The sequence below is a fragment of the Sciurus vulgaris genome, assembly GCF_902686455.1.
Source record: "Sciurus vulgaris genome assembly, chromosome: 19".
NCBI lineage: Eukaryota > Metazoa > Chordata > Mammalia > Rodentia > Sciuridae > Sciurus > Sciurus vulgaris.
In genome coordinates this window covers 4,180,786-4,204,453 of record NC_136480.1, presented here as the reverse complement: position 1 = coordinate 4,204,453, position 23,668 = coordinate 4,180,786, and the positions used below count along the sequence as shown (strand labels likewise).

General features: G+C 39.6%; 1 protein-coding gene across 1 annotated transcript; it reads left to right on the top strand.

The window, feature by feature from the left end:
* Positions 1-16,175: 16,175 nt before the first annotated feature.
* Positions 16,176-17,203, top strand: LOC306650482 (vomeronasal type-1 receptor 90-like; the record flags this gene model as incomplete). Its single annotated transcript, XM_079122489.1, has 1 exon — positions 16,176-17,203. Exon 1 carries the CDS (start codon positions 16,259-16,261, stop codon positions 17,201-17,203), a length of 945 nt encoding a protein of 314 aa, XP_078978615.1. The 5' UTR covers positions 16,176-16,258.
* Between the last annotated feature and the right edge of the window lie 6,465 nt (positions 17,204-23,668).

The following is a 23,668-nucleotide window of genomic DNA, read 5'->3' as shown; positions in this document are numbered from 1 at the left end:
CATCATGTGAATATCAGAAGTCACAGCGAGGATATTATATATGTCATGAGCCATATTGATGGTAGTATATGAAGGTCAGAGGCCACATTAAGGATATTATATGAATGTCAGAGGCAAAAGTAAAGACATTTTGTGAGTGTCATGAGCCACAATGAGGGCACTATATGAATGTCAGAGGCAAAATTGAGGCCACCAGAAGCAACACAAAATATTCTATGAGTGTCAGAGGTTATAGTTAGGATATTTTGTCAAATTCTGGGATCACAGTGAAGGTATGATATAAATGTCAGAGGCCACTATGAGGATATGTGAAGGTCATAGGTCACAGAACAGATATTGTGTATCAGAAGTCACAGTGAGTATTATGTAAGTGTCAGAGGTCAAGTGAGCATACTGTGTGAATTTTAATTCCACAGTGGGAATCAGTGATCACAGTGTAGGTATTATGAGCATTTTAGATGGCTCCATGAGGATATTTTGTTAGTTCTGGAGTCCAGAGTAGGGGTATTATATGAATCAGAGGCCACAGTGAGGATATTATGTGAGTGTCAAAGGCCACAGAGATAATATTATGTGAGTGTCAGAGGCCAAGTGAGGTTATTTTATGAATATTAGGGGCAACTCTGAGGGTATTCTATGAGTGCCAAGACCACATTGAGGATATTACGAGTTTCACAGGTCACAGAGCACGCATAGTGTGAGTGTCAGAGGTCACAGTGAGGGTATTTCGTCAATGTCAGAGACCATAGGGAGTATATTACATGAGTGTCCAAGGCCACAGTGAGAATATCAAGTTAGTGTCAGAGGCCAAGTTTGGATATTATGTGTGTGTCAGAAAACACAGTTATGGTATAATAGGAAAGTCAGTGGCAACAGATGGCATATTTTGTCACTATTCAGGCCACACTGAGGATATTATGTGAATGAAAGATGCCAAGTGAGGTTATTATGTGAATGCCAAGTACCACAAGGAGGATATTATATGAATTTCAGGGGTGAGAGTGAGGGGATTATATGAGTGTCAATGGCCACAATACAGATATGAACTCAGTATCAGAGATCATAATGAGGTATAATGTGAGTGTCAGGAGTCACAATGAGAAGATTGTGTGAGTTTCAGGGACCAAATGAAGCTATTACAAGACTGTGAGAGGCCTAGTGAGGATATTATGTGTCAGAGGCCCTGTGAGAATACTCTGTGCCAGTGGTTAATGTGAATTAGCTGACTTAATAGCTGAATGTCATAATCCACATTTACAGTATGTCATCAATGTCCTGCACTACAGTGAAGATATTATGTGAGTGTTTCAGGTCACAGAGAGGGTATTGAGTATAAGAGGTAATAATGAGGTTATTAAGAGTCTCAGAGGTCCAAGTGAGGATATTATGTGGATGTTATGGGCCACAGTGACATTGTGATTTGTTGTGAGTAACAAAGGTAATTGAGAATATATATTGAGTGTCAGAGACCAAAGTACTGATAGTATGTGAATGACAAGTGAGGATATTATGTGAGGGTTAGATGCCAATGAAGACATGTGAGATTCAGAGGTCAGAGTCAGGATTTTATGTGACTTTCAGAGGTGAAAATGAAGATGTTATGTGATTGTCAGAGGACACAGTGTGGATATCGGTTTAGTGGCAGAGGCCAACTGTGGATATTACGTGTGTGTTAGAAGACAGAGTGAGGGTATAATGTGAGAGTCAGAGGTCACACTTATGAAATTCTTTCAACATCCTTGGCCACAGTGAGGGTTTTCTATGAATGTCAGAGGCCACATTTAGGATATTTTGTCAACATCTAGAACAACAGTGAAGATATGTGAATGCCAGAGGCCACAGTGAGGATATGTGAATGTCAGGGACTAGAGTGAGGTTATTATATTGGTGATCAAGACCACATTGAGGATATAAAGACAATGTCAGAGGTCACAGTGAGGGTTCTATGTGAGCCTCATGGGGCACAATGAGGATATTAGGTGAGGAACAAAGGATACATTAATGATATTGTTAAATTAATGTCCAAAGCCACAGTAATAATATTAGATGAGTATAAGAGGCCAAGTGATTATATAATGTGTCACAGGCCATTATTGATATTATGTGAGTTTCAGAGACCACAGTGAGGGTATTATAAGAGTGTCAGAGGCCAGATGAGGATAATATGTCAATGTCAGAGGCCATGTGGAGGCTATTAAGTAAATGTCACAGGCCAAGTGAGGATTCTATTTGAATATTAGGAGTCATGTGTGAATACTATTTGACCACCAGAGGCATAGTGAAGGTCAGAGGTCACAGTCAAGGAACTGTGTATCACATGTTACAATGAGTGACATGTAAGTATTGGAGGCTATGGTGAGGATATTATATGAGTGTCTGAGGATGCAATAAGAATATCATGCTAGTGTCACAGGCCAAGGAAGTGTGTTATATGAGTGTCAGAGGACAAAGTTAGGGTATTATGTGACAGTCAGGGGCCACAGGATATTTGTCAATGTTTATGAGCACAGTGAGGATATTATTTCAAAGCTGGAACTGCAATAAGGTATTTTGTGAGTGTTTTGTGATGATATTAAATGAATTTCAGGGACAACAGTGAGGATATTAATGGAATATAAGAGGATATAGTGATGGTATTATGTGAATACCAGGGGTAAATCAGAGGGTAGTACATGAAGGTCAAAGGCCACACTGAGGATATTTAGTTAGTGTCAGACATCACAGTGCAGATATTATGTGAGTTTAAGAGTTCACAGTGAGGGTACATGTGTGTCAAGGGCCACAGTTTGAAGATAGCCTGTGTGTCAGAGGCCAAGTGAACATATAAGGTGAGCATCAAAAGCAATACTGAGGATATTATGTGACTGATAGGGGTTGCAGTGAGGGTATCATGTGAGTGACAGAGGCCTCAGGACATTTTGCCAATGTCAGGGGTCATATGGGGGATATTATGGGTGTGTCAGAGGCCACTGTGAGGATATTAAGTGAAGATCAGAGTGTACACTTAAGATATTGAGTAAATATGGGAGGTCATATCAGGGTTATCATGAGAGTATCAGGTGCCACAGTCAGGATGTTATGTGCGTATCAGTGGCCAGAGTGATGGTATTATGTGATTTTCAGCAGCTACAATGAGTATAATAAGTGAATGCCAGATAAAACAGTGAGGATATTCGATGAGTGTCAGGTGACATCATGAGGGTATTATGTGAATTAAAGAGGAAGCTTTTAGGGTGTTCTGTACCACAGGCCACAGTGAGGGTATTTGTTGGTGTCAGAGGTCACACAAATTGCATGTTAGCATCAGAGGTCAGAGTGAGGGTAATTTTTGACTATCATAGGTCATAGTGATGATATTAAGTGCCAGAGTCACAGGAGGGTATTATGTGAGTGTCAGAGGTCACAGTGAGAGCATTATGAGTGTCAGTGTTCAAAGTGAAGATAGTATGTGAGTATCATAGTGAAGATATGATGAATATTAGGGGCCAAGTCAAGATATTATATATGTGACAAAGTCATCACTACAGTTATTTTGTCAATGTCATGGACCATACTGGGGATATGATGTGCATTTCAGAGGCCAGAGTAAAGATATTACATGAAGGTCAGAGGGTACAGTTAATATATTGTGTGAACATCAGAGGTAATAATGAGGGTATTATGGGAGTGTGAGATGCCGTAGTAAGGATGCTATATGAATGTAAGATACCTCAGTGATGATGTTAGGTGAACCTCAGAGGCCATAGTGAGGGTGTTACAAGAGTTACAGAGGTAAGGATTAGGTTTTGTGTGTGTATAACAGGCCACAAAGAGGATAGCACGTGAGTGTCAGAGGTCAGAATGAGGGCATTACATGAGTGTCAGAAGTGACAATTAGAATATTTTTTTCAACACAGGGGCCATAATGACAATAGTGTGTGATTGTCAGAGGTCACAGTGAGGGTACCATGCTTATTCTACTGTGATCCTCTTGTCACAGACACCTGCAGCTGCTGCAAGCCTCCATGGTGAAGTGTCCATAAGCAAAGCTGCTGTGTGTCAGCCCCAAAAGCCACAGCGTGTCAACGCCTGAAGTTCTAAAGTTTCCATTCTACTGTACAACAAAGCACAGCCCACTTTATTCATCATACTGCAATTCCAAATTCACAGACCCCTGTGTGGCTTCTTCCCATCTCTGCAGGATGGGTAAATGTCAGCTTGCTGCCCAGCTGGTGCTGCTCCCTGTGCATAAAACCTAGTAGGTGAACCTCTCCATCCTTCTTGACCCTGCTTGCCCCTCCAGCCAGGAATCTTCTGCCTCTTATCCTCACTGCTCCTTCCAGCTCATCTTCACAATCCCCATAAACACAGTGGCACACACCTGGAATCAGCAAAGCCAGTCTCAGCAATTTAGTGAGGCCATAAGCAACTGAGAGAGACCCTCTCTCAAAATCAAATATAAAAATTGCTGGGAATGTGACTCAGTGGTTATGCACCCTGGGTTCAACCCCCAGTACCAAAGCCAAAAACAAAACAATACAGCATAGGATCCAAACATATTTCTCCAACAAAGACATACAAATGGTCCACAGGCAATAAAAGATGATCTTTATCAACTAATCATCAAAGAAATAAAAATCAAAACCACAATAAACATTCAAATTAATTCAATAATTTCACACTGCATTTGAAAAGTACATGGTTCCTACCCATGAATATATACACCTGTTAATTTCTCAATAAGAAACACTAAAAAGAAAGCCAATATGATCAATTGCCACACACTTGTTAGAATGACGATTATCAACAAAAGTGAAAACAGAATGGCTATAGAAGATATGGAGAAACTGTCATGCTCATGTCATCAGGGGAATGTAAAATGGTACTACAATTATGGAAACCAGCACGGAATTTGCACCAAAAATGAAAAGCAGAACAACTAGATGTTACCACCATCCCTTTTCTGAGTACACATCCAAAGGAACTGAAATCAAGATCTCTATGAGATGTCACCACTTGCATGATCATAATAACATCCTGTAGAAGAGCCAAGATATAGAAACACTTCATGTCCATGACACAGGAATAATTAAAGGAGCGTGTTATTTAGCCCTGAAAAAAAGAAATGAATCCTGGCATTTATGACAATATTAAAATTCTAGGATTATGCTAAGTGAAGAACAAATACTGTATGATACTACTTACCTGAGGTATTTAGAATAGTCAAATTCAGTGAAACATTCTAGTGGCCAGGGAAGCTGAGACAGGACAATGGTGTGTTCAAACACAACCTCAGAATCTTAGCAAGACCTGAAGAAACTTTATGACACTTTGTCTCTAAATAAAACACAAAAAAGGACTGGGGATATAACCCAGTGGTTAAGTTCCTCTGGGTTCTACTCCTGGTACCAGGAAATATTCACACACATACACACATACACACACACAGAAAATAACATGTTGATTTGCCAAGAAATGGGGTTAGAATAAAGTGAGGAGCACTTATTCAGTGGATAAACAAATTCTAGTATTTTTGCACAATTATGTACTTACTGTTTACAATGCTATAATGCAGAGTTATAAAATTTTTAAGAGTAAAGATATCCTACTTAGCATTCTCACAACTATGGAAGAAAGAAAGGGATGGCAAAGAGGAATGGAGAGATGAAGGGAGGGAGGGAGAGAGAAGGAAAGTGAGAAAGAAAGTATGAGAGTGAGAGTGAAACAGAGACAGAGAGACAAAAGGAGGAGGAGGAGGAGGAGGAGGCATTCAGTCAAAAACGGACTAGCTTCATGGGTGTTCCTCCAATGCAGCCCAAATCCCTGCTCAATGTAGCCCTGTCCTTGCTAAATACTGTGCTCTGGCTATCATAAATTTTTATTGATTTTTTTCTTAGTACTTAAGTTTTCTAGGTGAATTTCAAAAAGAATATGGACCACATGTATGAACACAGCACACATAAGAAACCTGCATGTATACTGCCTCTGACCACCTCATGCACATTGAGGAGTTTTAATTTCTAACAGCACAGACGTGTGAGGGGTGATGAAATATAGGAGCTGAGAGAGAGTTGGTACAAGGTAAGTATGTGCTATCCATATATAAGTACACAGAGGGAGGGTACTGAAGCCCAGGAAGGCCACTCCTTGGGTTCCAATCAGAATTACATTCAAGTGCAAAAAGAAGGCAGTGAATTTTTTCCCTAAGACCAAGAACACCTCCCTTATCCTTTGTCACTAATGGTACTTTACTGTGTTAACCCACCTTTCCAGCTGACAATGTGAAGGGAAAGGGAAACCATGGCCATCTACAGAGGTCTTCCTTTCAGTTCTTTCTAAGTCACTAACAAACCAATGGAAAAATGTGTTAGCTGTTATTGAGGTATAGTGAAAAAGAATCACAGTGGTTGTGTGTAACATTTTCACTGCTCTGGTATGCATGAACTCAACATGGGTGTGCAAGCTGCAAACTATGAGTTTTAAGTTTGCATTTACAATTGACATTGCATAATTAAAGATAATGTTAAAACTCTTGCTAATAATTTAAAAATCCTGATTTTTCTGTAATGAGAAGGACTCTAAAGGACAAATAAAATACACATGAACTATGAAGACACCACTGAGGAAATACAGTTCTGTTGCATGATGTTAATGGCACAGGTTACCTGCTTTTTGAACAAGGACTCTACATTTTCATTTTGCATTGGACCTGTCAATTACACAGCTGGTCCTAATAGCTACCATTAACAAGGACTCTTTCCCTGGAGAAATGCCTGATTCTAGGATCTGGTGAGGAAATACAAAATGAGCCTGAACGTAGCAGAATGAGGAGGCAGAGGAGAGGGAGGAGGAGGAGGAAAGTGTCCCAATGTGGACATCTGACAAATGACCTGAGAACAAATGTGTAAGACATTTCAAGAGCCAAACATCAAAGAACATGATTGGTAAAATAAATAGCTTTAATACTGAAATGAAACTGAAAGTAACCATTGAATATATGTTTACTGACATAAATAAGTAAATGGCCACATAGATAATAAGTGAGGGAACAGAAAAATCTAATGGAAGAGTTGAAAACCACACAGGTGGACAGCACCACTCCTTCAGACAGAGCTTACTCTCCTCCCATTTAGGGTGGCCAGATTCAGTGGCTTGATCACAAAGGATAGTATAGAAAAAAGAAGAGAAGGAAGTTCTCAAATGATAAATCTGGCAAAAACCACCTTGACCATGGGCAGATGGTAGCATCTTAAGGATTTCAGTGAACATCAGGTAACCCTGTCATGCTGTGACAAGGAGGCACTTCACCTCTGTCCTATACCTTCCTAAATTATTTAACCACCACCACCACCAAACACCACATAAGAAAAATAATTTGTGGCCAGCATTGGCCATTATTTTGAAGATCCCGATAAATAAGAAAAGACTGATACAGTTCTCTTCACAGGTGACTGACAGTGACCACTTTCACAAGAAGGAGTTAAAGCATGAGGATAAAAAATATCCTCCCCTAGTGTGAGGGTCTACCACTCAGTGATAGAAGAGAATCGTTAGTCCCATGTGTTCTTAAATTCATGCATATTAATTGCATATGTTAATGGAATCAAGTTTGATATTTCCATATGCGTGGCACACAGTAATTACATCTAATTACCCATCTTCCACTCTCACCACATACCCTGTCCCAGCAGCAATCTCAGACTCCAGTATTCACACTTGTGCTTCCAAATTTTAAAGGAAAAAACCTCTAGTATACAGTTGGTAAATATAGTAACAGAAAGAGATTCCTGCAGCCACAAACAAGAGAAAAACGCACTTTCTGGAATCGCCTCCTCCCCACATCTCAGAGAACACCAATGCTAATGCCAGGCTGGGTCTTCCTTCAGCTCATGTCCAAAATCAGAAAAAAGTTCTCCAGCTGTGGCCTTCACTGTGCCACCTTCTATTCTTCCATAAGTCATCCAGGTGGCTTTAGTTCCCTCCACCTGTGGACAGTGGTGCCACTGAGAGCATCAGAAACACCTATGGCACCAAATCTAGTGGCCCCTCCTTGGTCGCTCTCTAGCTCACTTTTGAGTGGTCTTGAGTACAAGAGGTGCCACCTTTCTTTTTATAATTCTCTCTTCCCAGAAGTCCATGTTGTTCCATTTCCCTGGTTTTTCATCCCCCTAACTGGAGGCTCCTGCTCTCTGTCTCGTGGTCTCCTCCTTTGCTAAATATAGGTACATCCCCAGAGCGGAGCGAGGTTCCTGTGCTTCTCCATCTTCACCTCACACTGGGTCACCTCATCCCATGGCAGGAAGTATTCACCTCTCCTGCCTCCCAAGCGTCCATCTTCTTCCCAGCCCTCTGCTCTCGCCTGCAGACCTGTCCATGTGGATTTCTAGAAGTCATTGCAAACAACACAAGAGCCTTCCTCAAAACCAGTGATCTTTTCCTGCTCATGTCATCTTTCAGACCCATTCTGTACTGGAAGTTAACAACCTCCTAGGTTGCAAAAGAAAAAAATTCAGAAGTTGTCATTGGTCTTTTGGCCTTTTCTCCCCACCCCAATCCATCACCAATCCCTGCTTGTCCTAGAGACAAAATTATAAGCACATGTGTACGTGTGTGTGCACAAAATTATATACATATAAATTATGAATTACATGTAGTTATATGTATATAACATATCTTTAATTATAAATAAATCAGGTTCAACCACTCTCATTCCCTTACATAGTTATGCCATCATGTTATATAATATATATTCTAGGGGCTGAAGAAATCACTCATTTTGGCAAGTGCTCACCTCCAAAGGGTGCCTCAGGTGGGGAAATATATATATATATATATATATATATATATATATATATATATATATATTTGATTGATACACATGTCCATGTTGGCAAGTTCTTCTAAATGCCACAAATTCTTCTCATATCAGAGGAACTGAAAGGCTGCTTTTGCCAAGAACCTCTGATTCTTCACTGGGGTCTACAGATACCCAATAAGTAAATAAAAACAAAATAACTTGGCATCTCTTATATATTATTACACATACATGTGTGTAAATATATGTCTATATATATGTATGTACATTCTATGTATTGGCTTCTAATAATCAAAGCTTAAGAAAGAACACAACATGCCTCCAACATTAGCAAAGATTCCTGCAGCATCCCAGGAACAGCATGTGGAAGAGGCCATGACTGAATTGAGACGCTAACCTCATTTCCCAATAAAATTTTGAGAAAAAAATACATGAATATCTATCTATCTCTTTATGTATGTATCTATCTATCTGCATTGTCTTCTCCTGATAACAATGAACACTGTAGTGGGTACTGAGTGTTATAATACTCCCTTTCACAGCTGGACAGTTAATTCTATACACAAAACTCATTGAGTTGTACACACACAAAAAATAAAATATAATAAAGGTTGTTTGTAAAACAGCACCTTTGAAGGGTTTTCTCAAACTTCCAGTAACCAAGCCAATGAATATGTAGGGAGATGCTCAGGTGGAATCTAGAAAAAGTCTTATGTGCAGTTCTGGCACCATCTAGCACCTAATCGGGAGTAAGCACTTGTAACAAGGAGAAAACCCACATCAACCAGAGACGTATGTACTGGTAGAGGTGAGACAGGTGCTCTTGCAACCTAAGGAAGGGATAGTTCCTTAGGAGTCCTTCATCTTACAGTTAGGAAGTATTAGTGGTAGATAAGTGACATGTGGGGTGTACTTTAGAATAAAGGAGCAGGTGAAACTTTGCTGTGGATGGTAACATTAGATCACATGCCTAAAGAGGTCAGTGCTCCATATTATTTCAGTGCCTGAATTCTTGGACTAGACCAGTGGAACTGCAGACCACACCAGAGTGGGAGCAGGGATTCCTGACTCTTTTATTCACGTCTATGTCCTCTCACCTAGAGCACAGCTTCATACAAAATGCCTCTTTAAAAAAAATACAACAGAGGTATGTTTCCATATATAAAACTAAATGATAGCACTGTCAAAATGCAGATCCCCCACCCCAGCCATGCCAAACAGCCTTTTAGAGAATCAAGAAGCTGGGGCTTGGTTTCACAACAGCCTGAGAGGCAGATCTCTTTCTTTACCCAGGCAGTGGGTTCCACAGGGGGGCCCCTGTCAAGGTCAAGGCCACCTTCCCCATCTATGCTTCTCTCACTGCCCAGGTGCCAGGAAGCCCCTGCAGGTGGCTGAGTGAGGTACAATGTGGGATCCAGACCAGACTCCATCAAGATGCAGCTACTCCACAGGCTTACCCTCTCTGGACCTCCAGGTCTCCCTGTCTACAGAGCAGGTACCAGAAATCTCTCTGAATACACTGGGACAATGGTCGCTCCCAAAATCAAAGTGTCTAAGGTGACATCCCAAGGACTGATTCCAGGAACCCCACAGACCCCAACGCACCTGGGTACATGGAAAGTTCACAGCATCCCATGAGAGGGAAGGACTAAGCAAGACTGTGCCTCAGAGTCTCGAGCCCCCCCTCTGTTGCCTAATTGTATAAGTGGGGAAACTGAGGCCCCAATGGAACAGCCTGAAATAATATTGCTGGCCCAAGATCTCAGGGGCCTGCTTCCCCGCTGGGTTCACAATGACTTCTGACAGTATTTTCAGACATATGCACCTCTCCCAACTCCCTTTGCCTCCTGTGGATACACCTATAATGCCCTCCACTCACTTGTGGGACTCCTGGTTCCATTGCCCATCTCACTGAGGAGCTCTGGGTGGGGTGCGCCTCCCATGTGCTTCCCCTTGCCCTGCCTCGCCCACTGCTTCTAAGCCGTTGACTCCATTTGCTCAGCTGGTTCCACTGGGTCTCTCAACTTCCTCCCATAGGCTCCGCCCTACATCTGAAATCCTCTCTGCACTGCTTTGCAGCACCACGCCCAGTCCACCCACATGCTCCCCTGCATTCCACCCATGTGGCTTGACCTCTTCTGGCCTATTTAACTCACTGGGATCAAAAGTCTTCCCCTCTAGCCCTGGCCCTCTTGTGGACTGGCTGAGTCAATTCCACCTACATCCAGAAGCATTCCAAATGGCTCTGCACATCTTGATGCTTTTCAATCAAGCTCACTCCTTCACCTGCCATTCCACCGCTCCTTGAGAACTCCTTTCAAAATGAATGAAAGTTGTCCTACAGTGTTGCCCATGGTTGCAAATACCTCTCAGGCTGAGGGACAACTGGACTTTGGGTCTGGTCATGTTGGGACCCCACAGCCCAGGGGATGACCTTGGACAACTCTGTTCACCTGAGCCATAGCCTCTCCATATACACAATGAAACTGATGATAATTCTTGATTAGCATGAGAGCAAGGATGTTTTCAGTGCCATCTGTGTGTCAAGCAGATACTGGAAGCAGAAAAGACTGGTGAGCAAGAGAGCAAGGTCCCTGCCCTGCATGTGAAAAGTCCAGCAGGATTAAAGGAGCATGTTTACACAGGACCTGGCCTTCTGCTACTCTCTAGCTCTGTGGTCTTCATCACCTTCTTTCAGCCTTTGAGCACAAGATGGGCAAAGCTCCTTGGCAAACAAGAGCCATCTGTGCTCTCCTGGCCAGCCAGCCCCACACATCTTAGAATGAGGAAGCCCTGGTGTCTGATCATGGCCATCTTTCTCAAGACTGGGTCTTAGAAGGAAAGCTTCTTTATAACTCTGTGTAAATAGCTTTCATTCTGACGGTTTGACTCAATGCTGCAGAGATGAGACAGCATTTGGGGTCTTGGGTTACAAGCTTCAGAAAATAAACTGGGTTCTTTAAATAAAAACAATGAGTTAGAGGACACTGGAGACATCAAGGGAACCTGATGGTAAAGTTCAGTGAAAAGCTGGGCTGTGCCAGGTGATCACAGTGCCCAAAACCCTGCACAGCCCTCCCTGGATGCTGCTGCAAGGTGAGCACACTGTAGGACTTTCTGTTGTCCCTTTATCATTGCTCAAATTCAAAGTCTCCAGACAAAGGACCTGGTGGGCTGGGTGTAGGCATCTGAAATTCTTCACATCCAACTTGGTATTGAAGGATGATCAGAAACTTGATAAAAGGCCAAAGGAAGGACATTCTGGATAAGAACAGCATGTATGTCCTCACAAAGGCATTGGGGCCTCTCAGAGTCGTGCAGCCACACTATGCCAGGTGCTTTCCTCATCATGTCCTTCAATGCTCAAAATGCTTCAAAAATAGTGCTTTTTTTTTTTAAACTGGTTGCATTGTTTTATAAAAATGCTAAATATTCTCATAAAAAATTCAAAGTATACAGCAGAATACTGCAAAACTGGGCAGAAGACAGGAAGCAAGTAAAAGAAAATTATTGTCCCAGACACCAGAATTAGCATTAAGCTACAAAATCCCAGAAGCCCTTCTAGCCACATAGAAGGGAGGGAGGGAAGGGAGAATGGGAGAGGGACCAGGGGTAGAAAGAAGGAAAACAATTTGATTAAAATGAGGCCAAATGTTTATTATTATTTATTTAATTTTGTATATAAAGCATATCACCTGAATTTAAGAAAAGAACAAATTCATGTGAAAAAGAAGCATTTTCTTACTTCACACATTTCTTTTTTGTCCAAAACACCTATTTGATATAAGATCATCTCGATTTTGTGATTAATATTTTGTCTCAAAATAAATTTAAAAATATTTTTGAAAATGTTCAGATATGGCTTAGTGGTGAAGCAACTTGGGTTCCTGGCACAAAAAAAAGGAAAAGAAAATAAAACAACATAACAAAAAAACTTGTGGATCTATTGTCTTCAATTACGTAATTTCAATTTTAGCATTTGTTTTTCTCTGTTGTGGAGGAGGCTGAAAGTTAGTCCATCACACATTCGTTCATACCCACACCCACCATTTAGCCTTCAGGCTGTGGTTTTCAGTCCAAGATCTGTAAATTTACCTGCCACCTCCCTTCCCTTGGATATTTCATCAAGTCATAGGAGGGGGCATCACTCACCTCTAGTCCTGGGACCCTGAATTCTTTATTTCTGCCTTAATTTAGGTTCAAGTCATTATTTGGCACAGCCCCACTGTAGAGATGGGAACAGCAAAGCTTGCTCAAAGTCACTTTCCACATGGTCCATCAGTGCAGGAATTGAGATTTGGACCAGTGTTCACCTGTTATAGAGAGAGGGCTCAGGAGAGCCATGGGGGCCCTGAGATTTTGGACTTGAGTGCTGGCATCCAGAGGAAAGAGACTTGTTCTCTGTGAACCTTCTGGAAAGTGAGAGAACCTGGACAGAACTCAGAGCTGACTCTGCCTCAAGGGCTCAGATTAGGGACTGGACAGGTTTCTTGTGGTGCCTCCATTCCATCCCCAGAGACCTGAGAAAGAAATTACTGACAAAGTTTGCTGTTCCTCTTGGCCCAGATTTTTTCCAAACCTGAGGACAGTGAACAGAAATTGGAACATGGGAGATATCCAATGCATCTGTTTTTCCTCTAATATAAAAATATGCCACCAGATACTGATTTTTTTTTTTTTACTTCAAAAAAGCCCAGAGGTGGGTATGTGAACTGCCATTGCTTTCCAAACATGCCATCATGTACAAGACCCTTCCTGTTTTCCATTCTGCCATCCTTTTCAAGACAGCTATCAGGGGAAGGGGAAGAAGGGAAAAACAAAGAGCTGGAGGCCCAGGGGCTTTGAGCAAGATTTCATTGGCCAGCACATAATCATAGGCACTCTTACCTGGGAAGGATGTTGGGGAATATAGTTTCTTTTGTGCTTTTTGTTTATTGGATTTGTTTTGTTTTAGGTGATGTGGACTGAATCCAGGGGTACTTAAGCAATGAGCCTCCATACCTTATTATTTTCAATTTTTAAAGACAAGGTCTCCCTCTGTTGCTTAGTGTCTCAATATGTAGCTGAAGCTGGCCTAAATCTTGTAAGCCTCCTGCATCAGCCCCGAGTCATTGGGATTATAAGCACATGCCCCCACACCTGGTCATTTTTTTATTAGGTGCTTGTGATGTAACCCGGAGCCAGGCACATGTGAATCACTTGCTCTACCACTGATATGTACCTCCAGTTCTTAAAAAAAATATTATTTTGTAATTTAGCAACACATTTTTAAAAAGTAAGGTCCCATTCAAACAAATGAGGGTTTTCTGGAGCTAGAACAGATCAACTACTTGTACTCGGGTGGATGGACGTGTAGCAGAATCAGGGAAGGATCACAAAGTGGCAATGGTGGGGTGGGCAATAAGTAATGATATATCCAGGATGCTGATGTGAATGAGCACTGATTATTAAAGGAGGCCAGGTGAGGTTGGCTTGGTTGAAACATTATTCTTTCATGTGTGTAGGGGGACATCCAGGTGGAGTAGGGGCAGAGGATGAGTGCATTTGTATGCTTAACCAATAAGCCACATTCCCAGCACATTTTATTTTTATTTGGGGAAAGGATTAAGCTAAGTTGCTTAAGACATTGCTAAGTTACTGAGGTTGGCTTTGAACACCCAATCCTCCTTTCTTAGCCTCCCAAACTGCTGAAATTAGAGGCATGTTCCATTGCACTCATCCTGAAACAATTTTAAAATTTATTCCATGCTAATATGAATGTATGTAAACTTACACTATAAAAATATACACCCTAAATCAGAGCAAGTCTAGGGGAAGACAAACTCTTCTGTAGGACTGCTTGTGTTTCCCAGTTATGACAACTTGGGGTCTGCAAAGAAGTATCTTTGGGGCTTTCTGGTTTTTATTTTATTTTACTTTAAAAACAACACTTTCTTGGGCTGGGAATGTGGTTCATTGGTAGAGTGCTTGCCTAGTACTTAGGGTACTGGGTTTCATCCTCAGCACCACATAAAAATGAATAAAAAGAAGGTATTGACAACTAAAAATAATTTTTAAGGAATATTTTCTCTCCTATTGAATTCTCTGAGGAGAAATTTTAAATAAGTATAAAACAAATACCACAGGTCTACATGTGAACACTGTATTGTACAACCCTACCAATTTACATAAGTAATCAATAATTCTCCCCTCTATTTCTCACACATAGTTGCCCTTCACTTGCCCAAACATTGTCCAGCATTTTGCTAATCATGTTGCCGGACTTTGTGTATTTTTCAGCAGATGTGCCTGCAGAACTGACATCTGCTGGGTGACAGTTTTGCCTTCCCTGAAGTGCCAGCCATTGCTCCCTAGTGCTCTTCATAGATTTTCAGCATAAGTAGTGCTACAATGTAGAGGGTGTTGGCTTTCTGAACCTCTGTCCCAAATATGCTTGCTTGAAGCAGGATCAGTCTGACCTCCCAGATCCCCTTTGTCCATTTTTATCTTAGTGAATAGAAAAGAAGGATGAGAGGATTGGCAACAGTGGGCACACTGAGCTCTGTGACATGATGTTGCAAAGCAAGTGAGGCTGCACATCCACAGCTAAGGGGTGAGTACATAATAGGATTTGTCTGTCATCTCATCCCAAGAGAAGGGCAGGGTGATGCTCACACTGCAGATGAGAAAACAGATGTGTGCTCCCTTCACAAATCCAATTTGAAACAATTTGTCCTAGAGCATGCACCCCTCAGTGTTGCTTCAGTTGATTTATTAATGATATTATCTCTGATAACCAGAATAAAGACAGCACTGAAATCATATATTCATGTATACAATTACTCCATTGTTATTCAATTCTTCAGAGAGTTAGAATTCTCCGCTCTTATGCCATTGCCCAATTGAATTCAACAAAATTGTAGTTTTCCATATGTATCTTGGGCTTAAGAAAGAGGAGGAAGATGGAAATCAAGTAAGATACTACCACAGAAAACCTCAGAGTAAGATTATAATTAAGAACTATTTTCCTAGGTTTAGGGTTAGGGATAAGGAGGGTGGTAAGAATGAGGAAGAAAGGAATGTATAGAGGGAAAAGAGGGGTGGGAGGGGAGGGGGGAAGGGGAAAAAATAACAAAATGAATCAAACAACATTGCCCTATGTAAATTTATGATTTTTAATTAAAATTAAAAATTAAAAAAAGAACTATTTTCAAAAATATGTAAATTCTGAATGGATATAAAGGCAGATGTACAGTGGGATTCCAACAATCATTACATAATCTAGACATGGTTTGGTAATAATAGGAAAATACATGTGTAGGGTGTCAGAGAGGCTTGAGTGCTGAAGTAGTGTGTTGGGATAAATCCAGACATTGCCTGATTGTAATAGGATAGGCTGAGATTCATGCAGGTGATACTATTTGAAATAATGACTTTGTCTTCATTTTTTCCTAAGATAGATACTATGGGATTCCTTGCCAAAAGATGAAAAATACCAACCAATTATATGATTTTACTGGCATAAGAAATGCACTTTTCTCTGAGGTGGGCATTGGGATCTCAGCCAACACCATCCTGCTTCTCTTCCACATCTTCACGTTCCTTCTCCAGCACAGGCTCAAACCCACTGACTTGATCATTATTGTCCTGGCCCTAATCCACATAGGGATGCTGATAATTTTGGAATGCAAAGGTACAAATGTGTCTCAGGACTTCTGGAATGACATCAAGTGTAAATCATTTATCTCCTTGTACAGGTTTTTGAGGGGCTTCTCCATTTGTGCCACCTGCCTGTTGAGTATCCTTCAGGCCATCACCCTCAGCCCCAGAAGCTCCTGCTTGGCAAAGTTCAAACATAGATCCCCACATCAGAACCTGTGTACTCTCATGTTCCTGTGGATCTTCTATATGGTCTTTAGTGCTCCCTTATCATACTCTTCTACTGCCATCCTTAATGTGACCTCAATTAGCATTGTATATAATACTAAATTGTGCATGATTTTATCAATGAGTTACTTTCCAAGGCATTTATTTTCTGTATTAGGTATATTCTGGGATGTCTTTCTCATAGGACTCATGGCCCTCTCCAGTGGATACATGGTGGTTCTCTTGTGCAGGCACAAGAGGCACTTCCAGCATCTCCAAAGCACCAGCCTGTCTCCAAAAGAAGCCCCTGTACAGAGAACCACCTTGACCATCCTTCTGCTCATGAATTTCTTTGTGCTCATGTACTGTTTGGACTCCATCTTCTCCTCCTCAAGAATTATGTGGAATAATGACCCCATTTGTCATTATATTCAGAAGATTGTGGCCAATGGATATTCCACAACCTGTCTTTTGTTGGTAATCTTTACTGAAAAACAAATTATTAACTTCTTGAAATGTTTTTTTGGGGAAGATAGCAAATATTTGACTACTGATGAAGGATAAGTTCCAGTATACTGGTTTCTGAATAATAAATTATGGCATAGAATATATGCTTTCTGGATTAAGTTAATATGGAAATACACATTTTTTTTAAATGTGCATACATTTTGACGTGAATAACAAATATGTCATAGAAAGCCAATCATGTATCTTTTTAAGATAACAGGGATACAACATGTCTGTGTGCCATTAGCATCTCTTTCTCATAACGTGGTTCACACCTTCATGGCCTAGGTTAGCTGCTTATAAACTCATTGAGGGTGTACAGCACTTTCTAATAAGTGCTTCAATGAGTTCTATTGTGTCCAATTAATATGTCAATATTTATTGCCATGAAGTACCTACCTTATCCATCAATTGTCCTTTCATTGATCTGCTAAAATGACTTTAAATCAGGGACCAGAGTTATCATATGTAAACTAATATTCATAATAAAATTCTTAAGGCTATCCCATGGTGGAAACAACTGAACGTTATCCCACTCCTTGGTTTATACCAGAAAGACTTAAAATCAGCATACTACAGTGATGCACCCACATCAATGTTGATAGCAGTTCAATTTTCAATAGTTTGATTGTGGAACCAATATAGATGCCCTTCAAAAGATGAATGGATAAAGAAACTATGGCATATATACACATAGGAATATTATACAGTCATAAAAAAGAATAAAATGATGGCATTTGCAGGTGTCTGGATAAACTCGGAGAATATCATGCTAAGTGAGAGAAGCCAATTTCCCCCCCCCAAAGAAAAAAAAAAAAAAACAAAGGCCATATGCTTTCTCTGATAGGTGCATGATGATACATAATGGGGAGGGAGGTTAAAGGAAGAATGGAGGAAGGATGTATTGTGTAGAAGGAAATGAGGGGTGGGGACAGAATGGGCAGAAGGAAAGATAATAGAATGAGAGAAACATTGTTATCCTATGTACATTAATGATTACACAAATGGTGTGACTCTACTTCATGTACAAGCAGAGAAATAAAAATTATAAAAATTTGTGTAAAATGAATCAAAAATGATAAAATAAAGAAGTTACTTCGAAGATAAAAAGAGAGAAATGAAATGGAAAAGAACTCAAACTTTCATTATTTGTCATTGACATGATTCTCTATTTTGAAGATCTAAAAATTTCCACCAGAAAACTTCCAGAACTAATAAATAAATTCAGTAAAGTATCAGAATATAAAATTAACACCCATAAATCAAATGCATTCCTATACATCAGTGATGAATCCATTGAAAGAGGAACTGGGAAAACTCTTCTAGTCACAAAAAAACACAAAAAATGAAATATTTGGGAGTTAACCTAACAAAAGAGGTGAAAGACCTCTACAAAACTACAGAACAGTAAAGAAAAAAATTGAATAAAACATTAGAAGATGGAAAGATCTCTCATTTGCTTGGATAGGCAGAATTAACATTGTCAAAATGGACATACAACCAAAAGCATTATACAGATTTAATGCAATCCCTAATAAAATCCTGATGACATTCTTTATTGAAGCAGAAAAACAAACATGAAATTTATTTGCAAAAATATAAGAACCAGAATAGCTGAAGCAGTTCTTAGCAAGAGAAGTGAAACGAGTCATCACCATACCAGAACTTAAAATGTACTGCAGAGTCACAGTAGCAAAAATGGCATGGTGTTGGCACCACATCAGACACATAGACCAATGATTCAGACAGAACACATAGAGACAACCCCATATAAATACAATCATCTTATACTACAGAAAATACCAAAAAGATACAATGGAGAAAATACAGCCTCTTCAACAAATGGTGCTAAGCAAACTGGAAATCTGTACCTAGGCACTAGAACAGAGACTCTGCATTTAATGGTAGGAAAAGTAGACCCAATCTCCACGATGTTGACATAGGAATTGACTTAATTAGCAAGAATCTCAAAGCACAAGGAGTAAAATCATGAATCAGTAAATGGGATGTAATCCAACATATGCTTCTTCACAACAATGAAAAAAATAGAGTGAATAGACAGCCTACAGAATGGGTGGAAATCTTTACCATACACACTTCAGACTGACCATTAATCTCTGGAATATATAAAGAACTCAAAAATCTAAACACCAAAAAATCCAAATAACCCAATCAATAAATGAGTTAAGAAAATAAAGATACTTCACAAAAGAAGAAATACAATTGATGAACAAATACATGGAAAACTGTCTAACATCTTTAGCAATTAGAGAAATGCAAATCGAAACTACACCAAGATTTCATCTCACTCCAGTAAAGTGCAATTATCAGGAATATGAGGAACAATAAATATTGGCAAGGAGGTAGGGAAAAAGGTACACTCATCCATTGCTTGTGGGACTGCAAATTGGTGTAACCACTCAGGAAAGCAGTGTGGAGATTCATCAGAAAACTTGAGATGGAACCGTAATTTGACCCAGCTATCCCACTCCTGGGTTTATACCCACAGGACTTAAAATCAGCATACTACAGTGATGCATCCAAATCAATGTTCATAGCAGGTCAATTCACAATAGAATCAAAGTAGGTGCCCTTCAACAGATGAATGTATAAAGAAACTGTGGTATATACACAATAGTATTTCACTCAGCCTGAGTGAAAAATAAAATTATGGCATTGCCTGGTAAATGGATGGAGGCAAAGAATATCATGCCAAGTAAAATAAGTGAATTCCAACTAACGAAAGTCCAAATATTTTCTCTGAAATGAGGATGCTAATTCATATAAAGAGAGGCTAGGGAAGAATAGAGATAGTTTGAATTAGGCAGAGAGGAGTGAAGAGAGGCAGGGGTGTGGGGGTGGGAAGAACAATTGAATGAATCAAGCATTATTACCCTGTGTGCAAATATAACTACATTAATGGTGCAATTCTACATCATATACAAGAATAATGAGAATTTATACTCCATTTATTATATGTCAAAATTTATTCTACAGTCATATGTAACTAATTACTACAAATTCAAAAAGGCAGAGACCAAAATATATTACGAAGCTATAGGAATTACAACACTGTTGTTCTAAAGTAGTAGGCAATGTACACAGCGAAGCATCCAAAAGAGAACCTGGTTAAACCTGGATGCATGCTGTCGGCTCATCTTTGACAAGTGGTCATTGGTACAAAATGCAGAAAGTATAGTATCTGTAATACATGGCACTCAGGACACAAGATATCCATGTGGGAAAAAAATAACTCAGGACCTTACCTTGCATAACACCAAAACACCAAATATAAAGGGAAAAACATGTAAATGTGAGATGTGAATTTATAAAAATTGCTACAATTTAATATGGGATCCCCATTTACCAATCTCTCCTTATCCTTCTAAAGTGACCAATATGATCATTACTCTGATGCAATCACTACACAGTGTTACCAGTATCAAAATATCATGCTGTACCTCAGAAGCAGGTGAATTTATGTTTCAGTCTAAAATAATAGAACAAATCTGTGAGTAAAATATAAAAATAAAACACAGAAGAAAAGCTTTGCTATATTGCTTCAGGAAGTGATTTATTGGCTATGACACCAAAAGAACAGGGGACAGAAGTATAAAGAAATGAGTGAAATTCCATTAAACCAAAAGCTTCTGCACAAGAAACAAAGTGTGAATAGAGAAAAGAATAAACTGATACAATGGGAGAAATTATTTGTAAGTCACCTGGGAAAAGCAATATGTTCAAATATATAAATCATCCCTAGAGCCCTATAGCAATAAATAATCTGAGTAAAAACCAGTAAAGAAGCCAGGTGTGGTGGCACATGCCTGGAATCTCAGTTGTCTAGGAGACTGAGGTGGGAGGATCATAAGTTCAAAGTCAATGTCAGCAACTCCAAAAGCAACACAGGGAGACCCTATATCAAAATAAAATAATAATAACATCAAAAACAAGAAAAGGGCCAGGGATGTGACTCAATGGTTAAGCACCCCTGGGTTAAATGTCTGATATTAAAAACAAAACAAACAAAAAAGTAAAGGATACAGACATTTATCCAGTAAAAACATACAAATGGCCACAGGCAATGACAGATACTCTTTATCAACTAATCATCATGGAAACAGAAGTAAAATCACAATGAATAAACAATCAATTTGATTCAATAATTTCACTTTGGATTGGAAAACTAAATGCCTTCTAAACATGAACATGTACAGTCATAATTAATCAATAAGAAACACTAAAAGAAATACCAATATCAATAACCACACACCTGTTAGAGTGGTTATTATCAACAGAAGAGTACAAAGAACTGCTCCAGAAGATATGGAGAGAGTATAAAGTTGTATATTATAGGTGAGAGTGTAAAATGGTACTACAATTATGAAAACCAGCATGCAATTTGCTCCAAACCTTAAAAGCAGGATAACCTTATGTCCTCACCTCCCCTCTTCTGGGTATATATCCAATTGAATTGAAATCAGGATCTCCAGGAGATATCCACACCTCAGTGTTCAAAACAGCATCCTAGACAAGAGCCGATGTGTAGAAACACATGACAAATGGATAATTAAATTAGCGTATTATTTGTTCCTTCAAAAAGAATTGAGTCCTGCTGGGCATGATGGTGCATGTCTATCATCCCAGTGATTCAGGAGGCTAAGGTAGGAGGATCTCAAGTTCAAAGCCAGCCCCAGCAAGTTAGTAAGGCCCTAAGCAATGCAGTGAGAACCTGTCTTGAAGTATAAAAAAAAAAAAAAAAAAAAAAAAAAACCGAAACCTGGCATTTTTGACAAAAGATTGGAATTATGCAAAGCAAAGTACAAATAATATATGATGCCACTGACATAAAGGTATTACAATAGACAAATTTAGGGATCTCAGGAGACTGAGGCAGAAAGAATTGATTCATGAGTCTGAGGTTAGCCTTCACAATTGAGGCCCTAAGGAATTCAGTGGACCCTGATTCTAAATAAAAACTAAAAAGTGCTGTGGATGTGTCTCAGTGGTTAAGTGTCCCTGAGTCCAATCACTAGTTCCCCAAAACAAAAAATCATGGAAATAGTATCAAGTTGGTTGTCAAGAAATGTGGTTAGGGTGAAGTGGGGTGCTCCTCTTTGATGGATATGAAATTTTACTTACATAAGAAAAATAACTTTAGATATGTGCTGTACAATTCTGTGCTTAGTTTACAATACTGTAAGATGCACTTACACATTAATTGAGTGTAAATAATCCTACTTAGTGTTCTTACTACTATGAAAGAAAGGGAGGGAAGAAGGAGGTAGAAGGCAAGCAAAGGAGGGCTAGCTCCATGGTGTTTCTCCTACACAGTCAGGAGTCCTGCTCCAAATAATCTTGTTTTTGCTAGAATACTCTGCTGCTGCTATCATAAATTTTTATTGACTGCATCTTAGTACTTACATTTTCTAATTGAATTCCAGGAAGGGAATGGATACATGTATGAAGACAGCATGTACATGCAACCTGCATGTATTTGCATCTGGCCACCTTATGCACATTGAGGAGTTCGACTCCTATCTTTACAAAGTCCACTGGGCCAGGAAATATGGGAGCTGAGAAGGAGTCCAGTACCAGATGATTGTGTCCTATCTACAAATAAGTACACAGAGGGAGGGTGCTAAAGCCAGGGAGGCCACACTGGGCATAAATGAGAATGAGATCCAAATGCAAAAAAGAAGGCAGTATATTCTTCCCCAAGAATAAGGACTTTTGTCTTATCCTTTGTCAATGTGTTATTCCACCTATTCAGGTGAAGATGTGAAGGGAAAGGGAAACCAGGGCCATCTGCAGTTACTTTCTTTACACTTCTAAGTCATTAACAAACCAATGGGAGAAACTGTTACTGGTTATCAAGGTGTAATGAAAGCAATTGCATTGATTGGTCGTGCGTAACATTTTCACTGCTCTGGTATGGATGAACTCAATGTGCAGCCTGGTGTGCAGGCTATAAAATATGGCTTCCTTGTAAGTTTGCATTTAGAATTGACATTGCATAAGTAAAGATGAATGTTAAAAATCTTGAAAATAACGTACACTGCTGGTTTTTAGGTAATGAAAATAACACTAAAGGACAAAATGCACAGGACATATGACTTGAACACAGAGAAAGAAAGAAATTACTGTTACATGATGTTAACGTCACAGGTTACCTGCTATTTGAACAAGGCCTCTCTTTTTATTTAACATTCGGCCTGACAAATTACATACCGGACCCTAATAAATACTCATGAAAAGGTGTCTATTTCCTTGCAAAAATGGCTGATCCCATAACGTAAATGAAAATTGAGCCTGGAAGACTAAGAAGGAGAAAAAGGAAGAGGAGGAGGAGAAAGAGGAGGAAATGGAAGAGGAAGAAGAAGGAAGACCATGATAAATAAGGAAAGACTGAGATACAGTTCTCCTCACAGGTGACCGACAATGACCATTTTTACAAGCAGGAAAAAAACCAGGATATAAACTTTCTCCCCCATTTTTTTTTTTTTTTTTTTTTTACTGAGG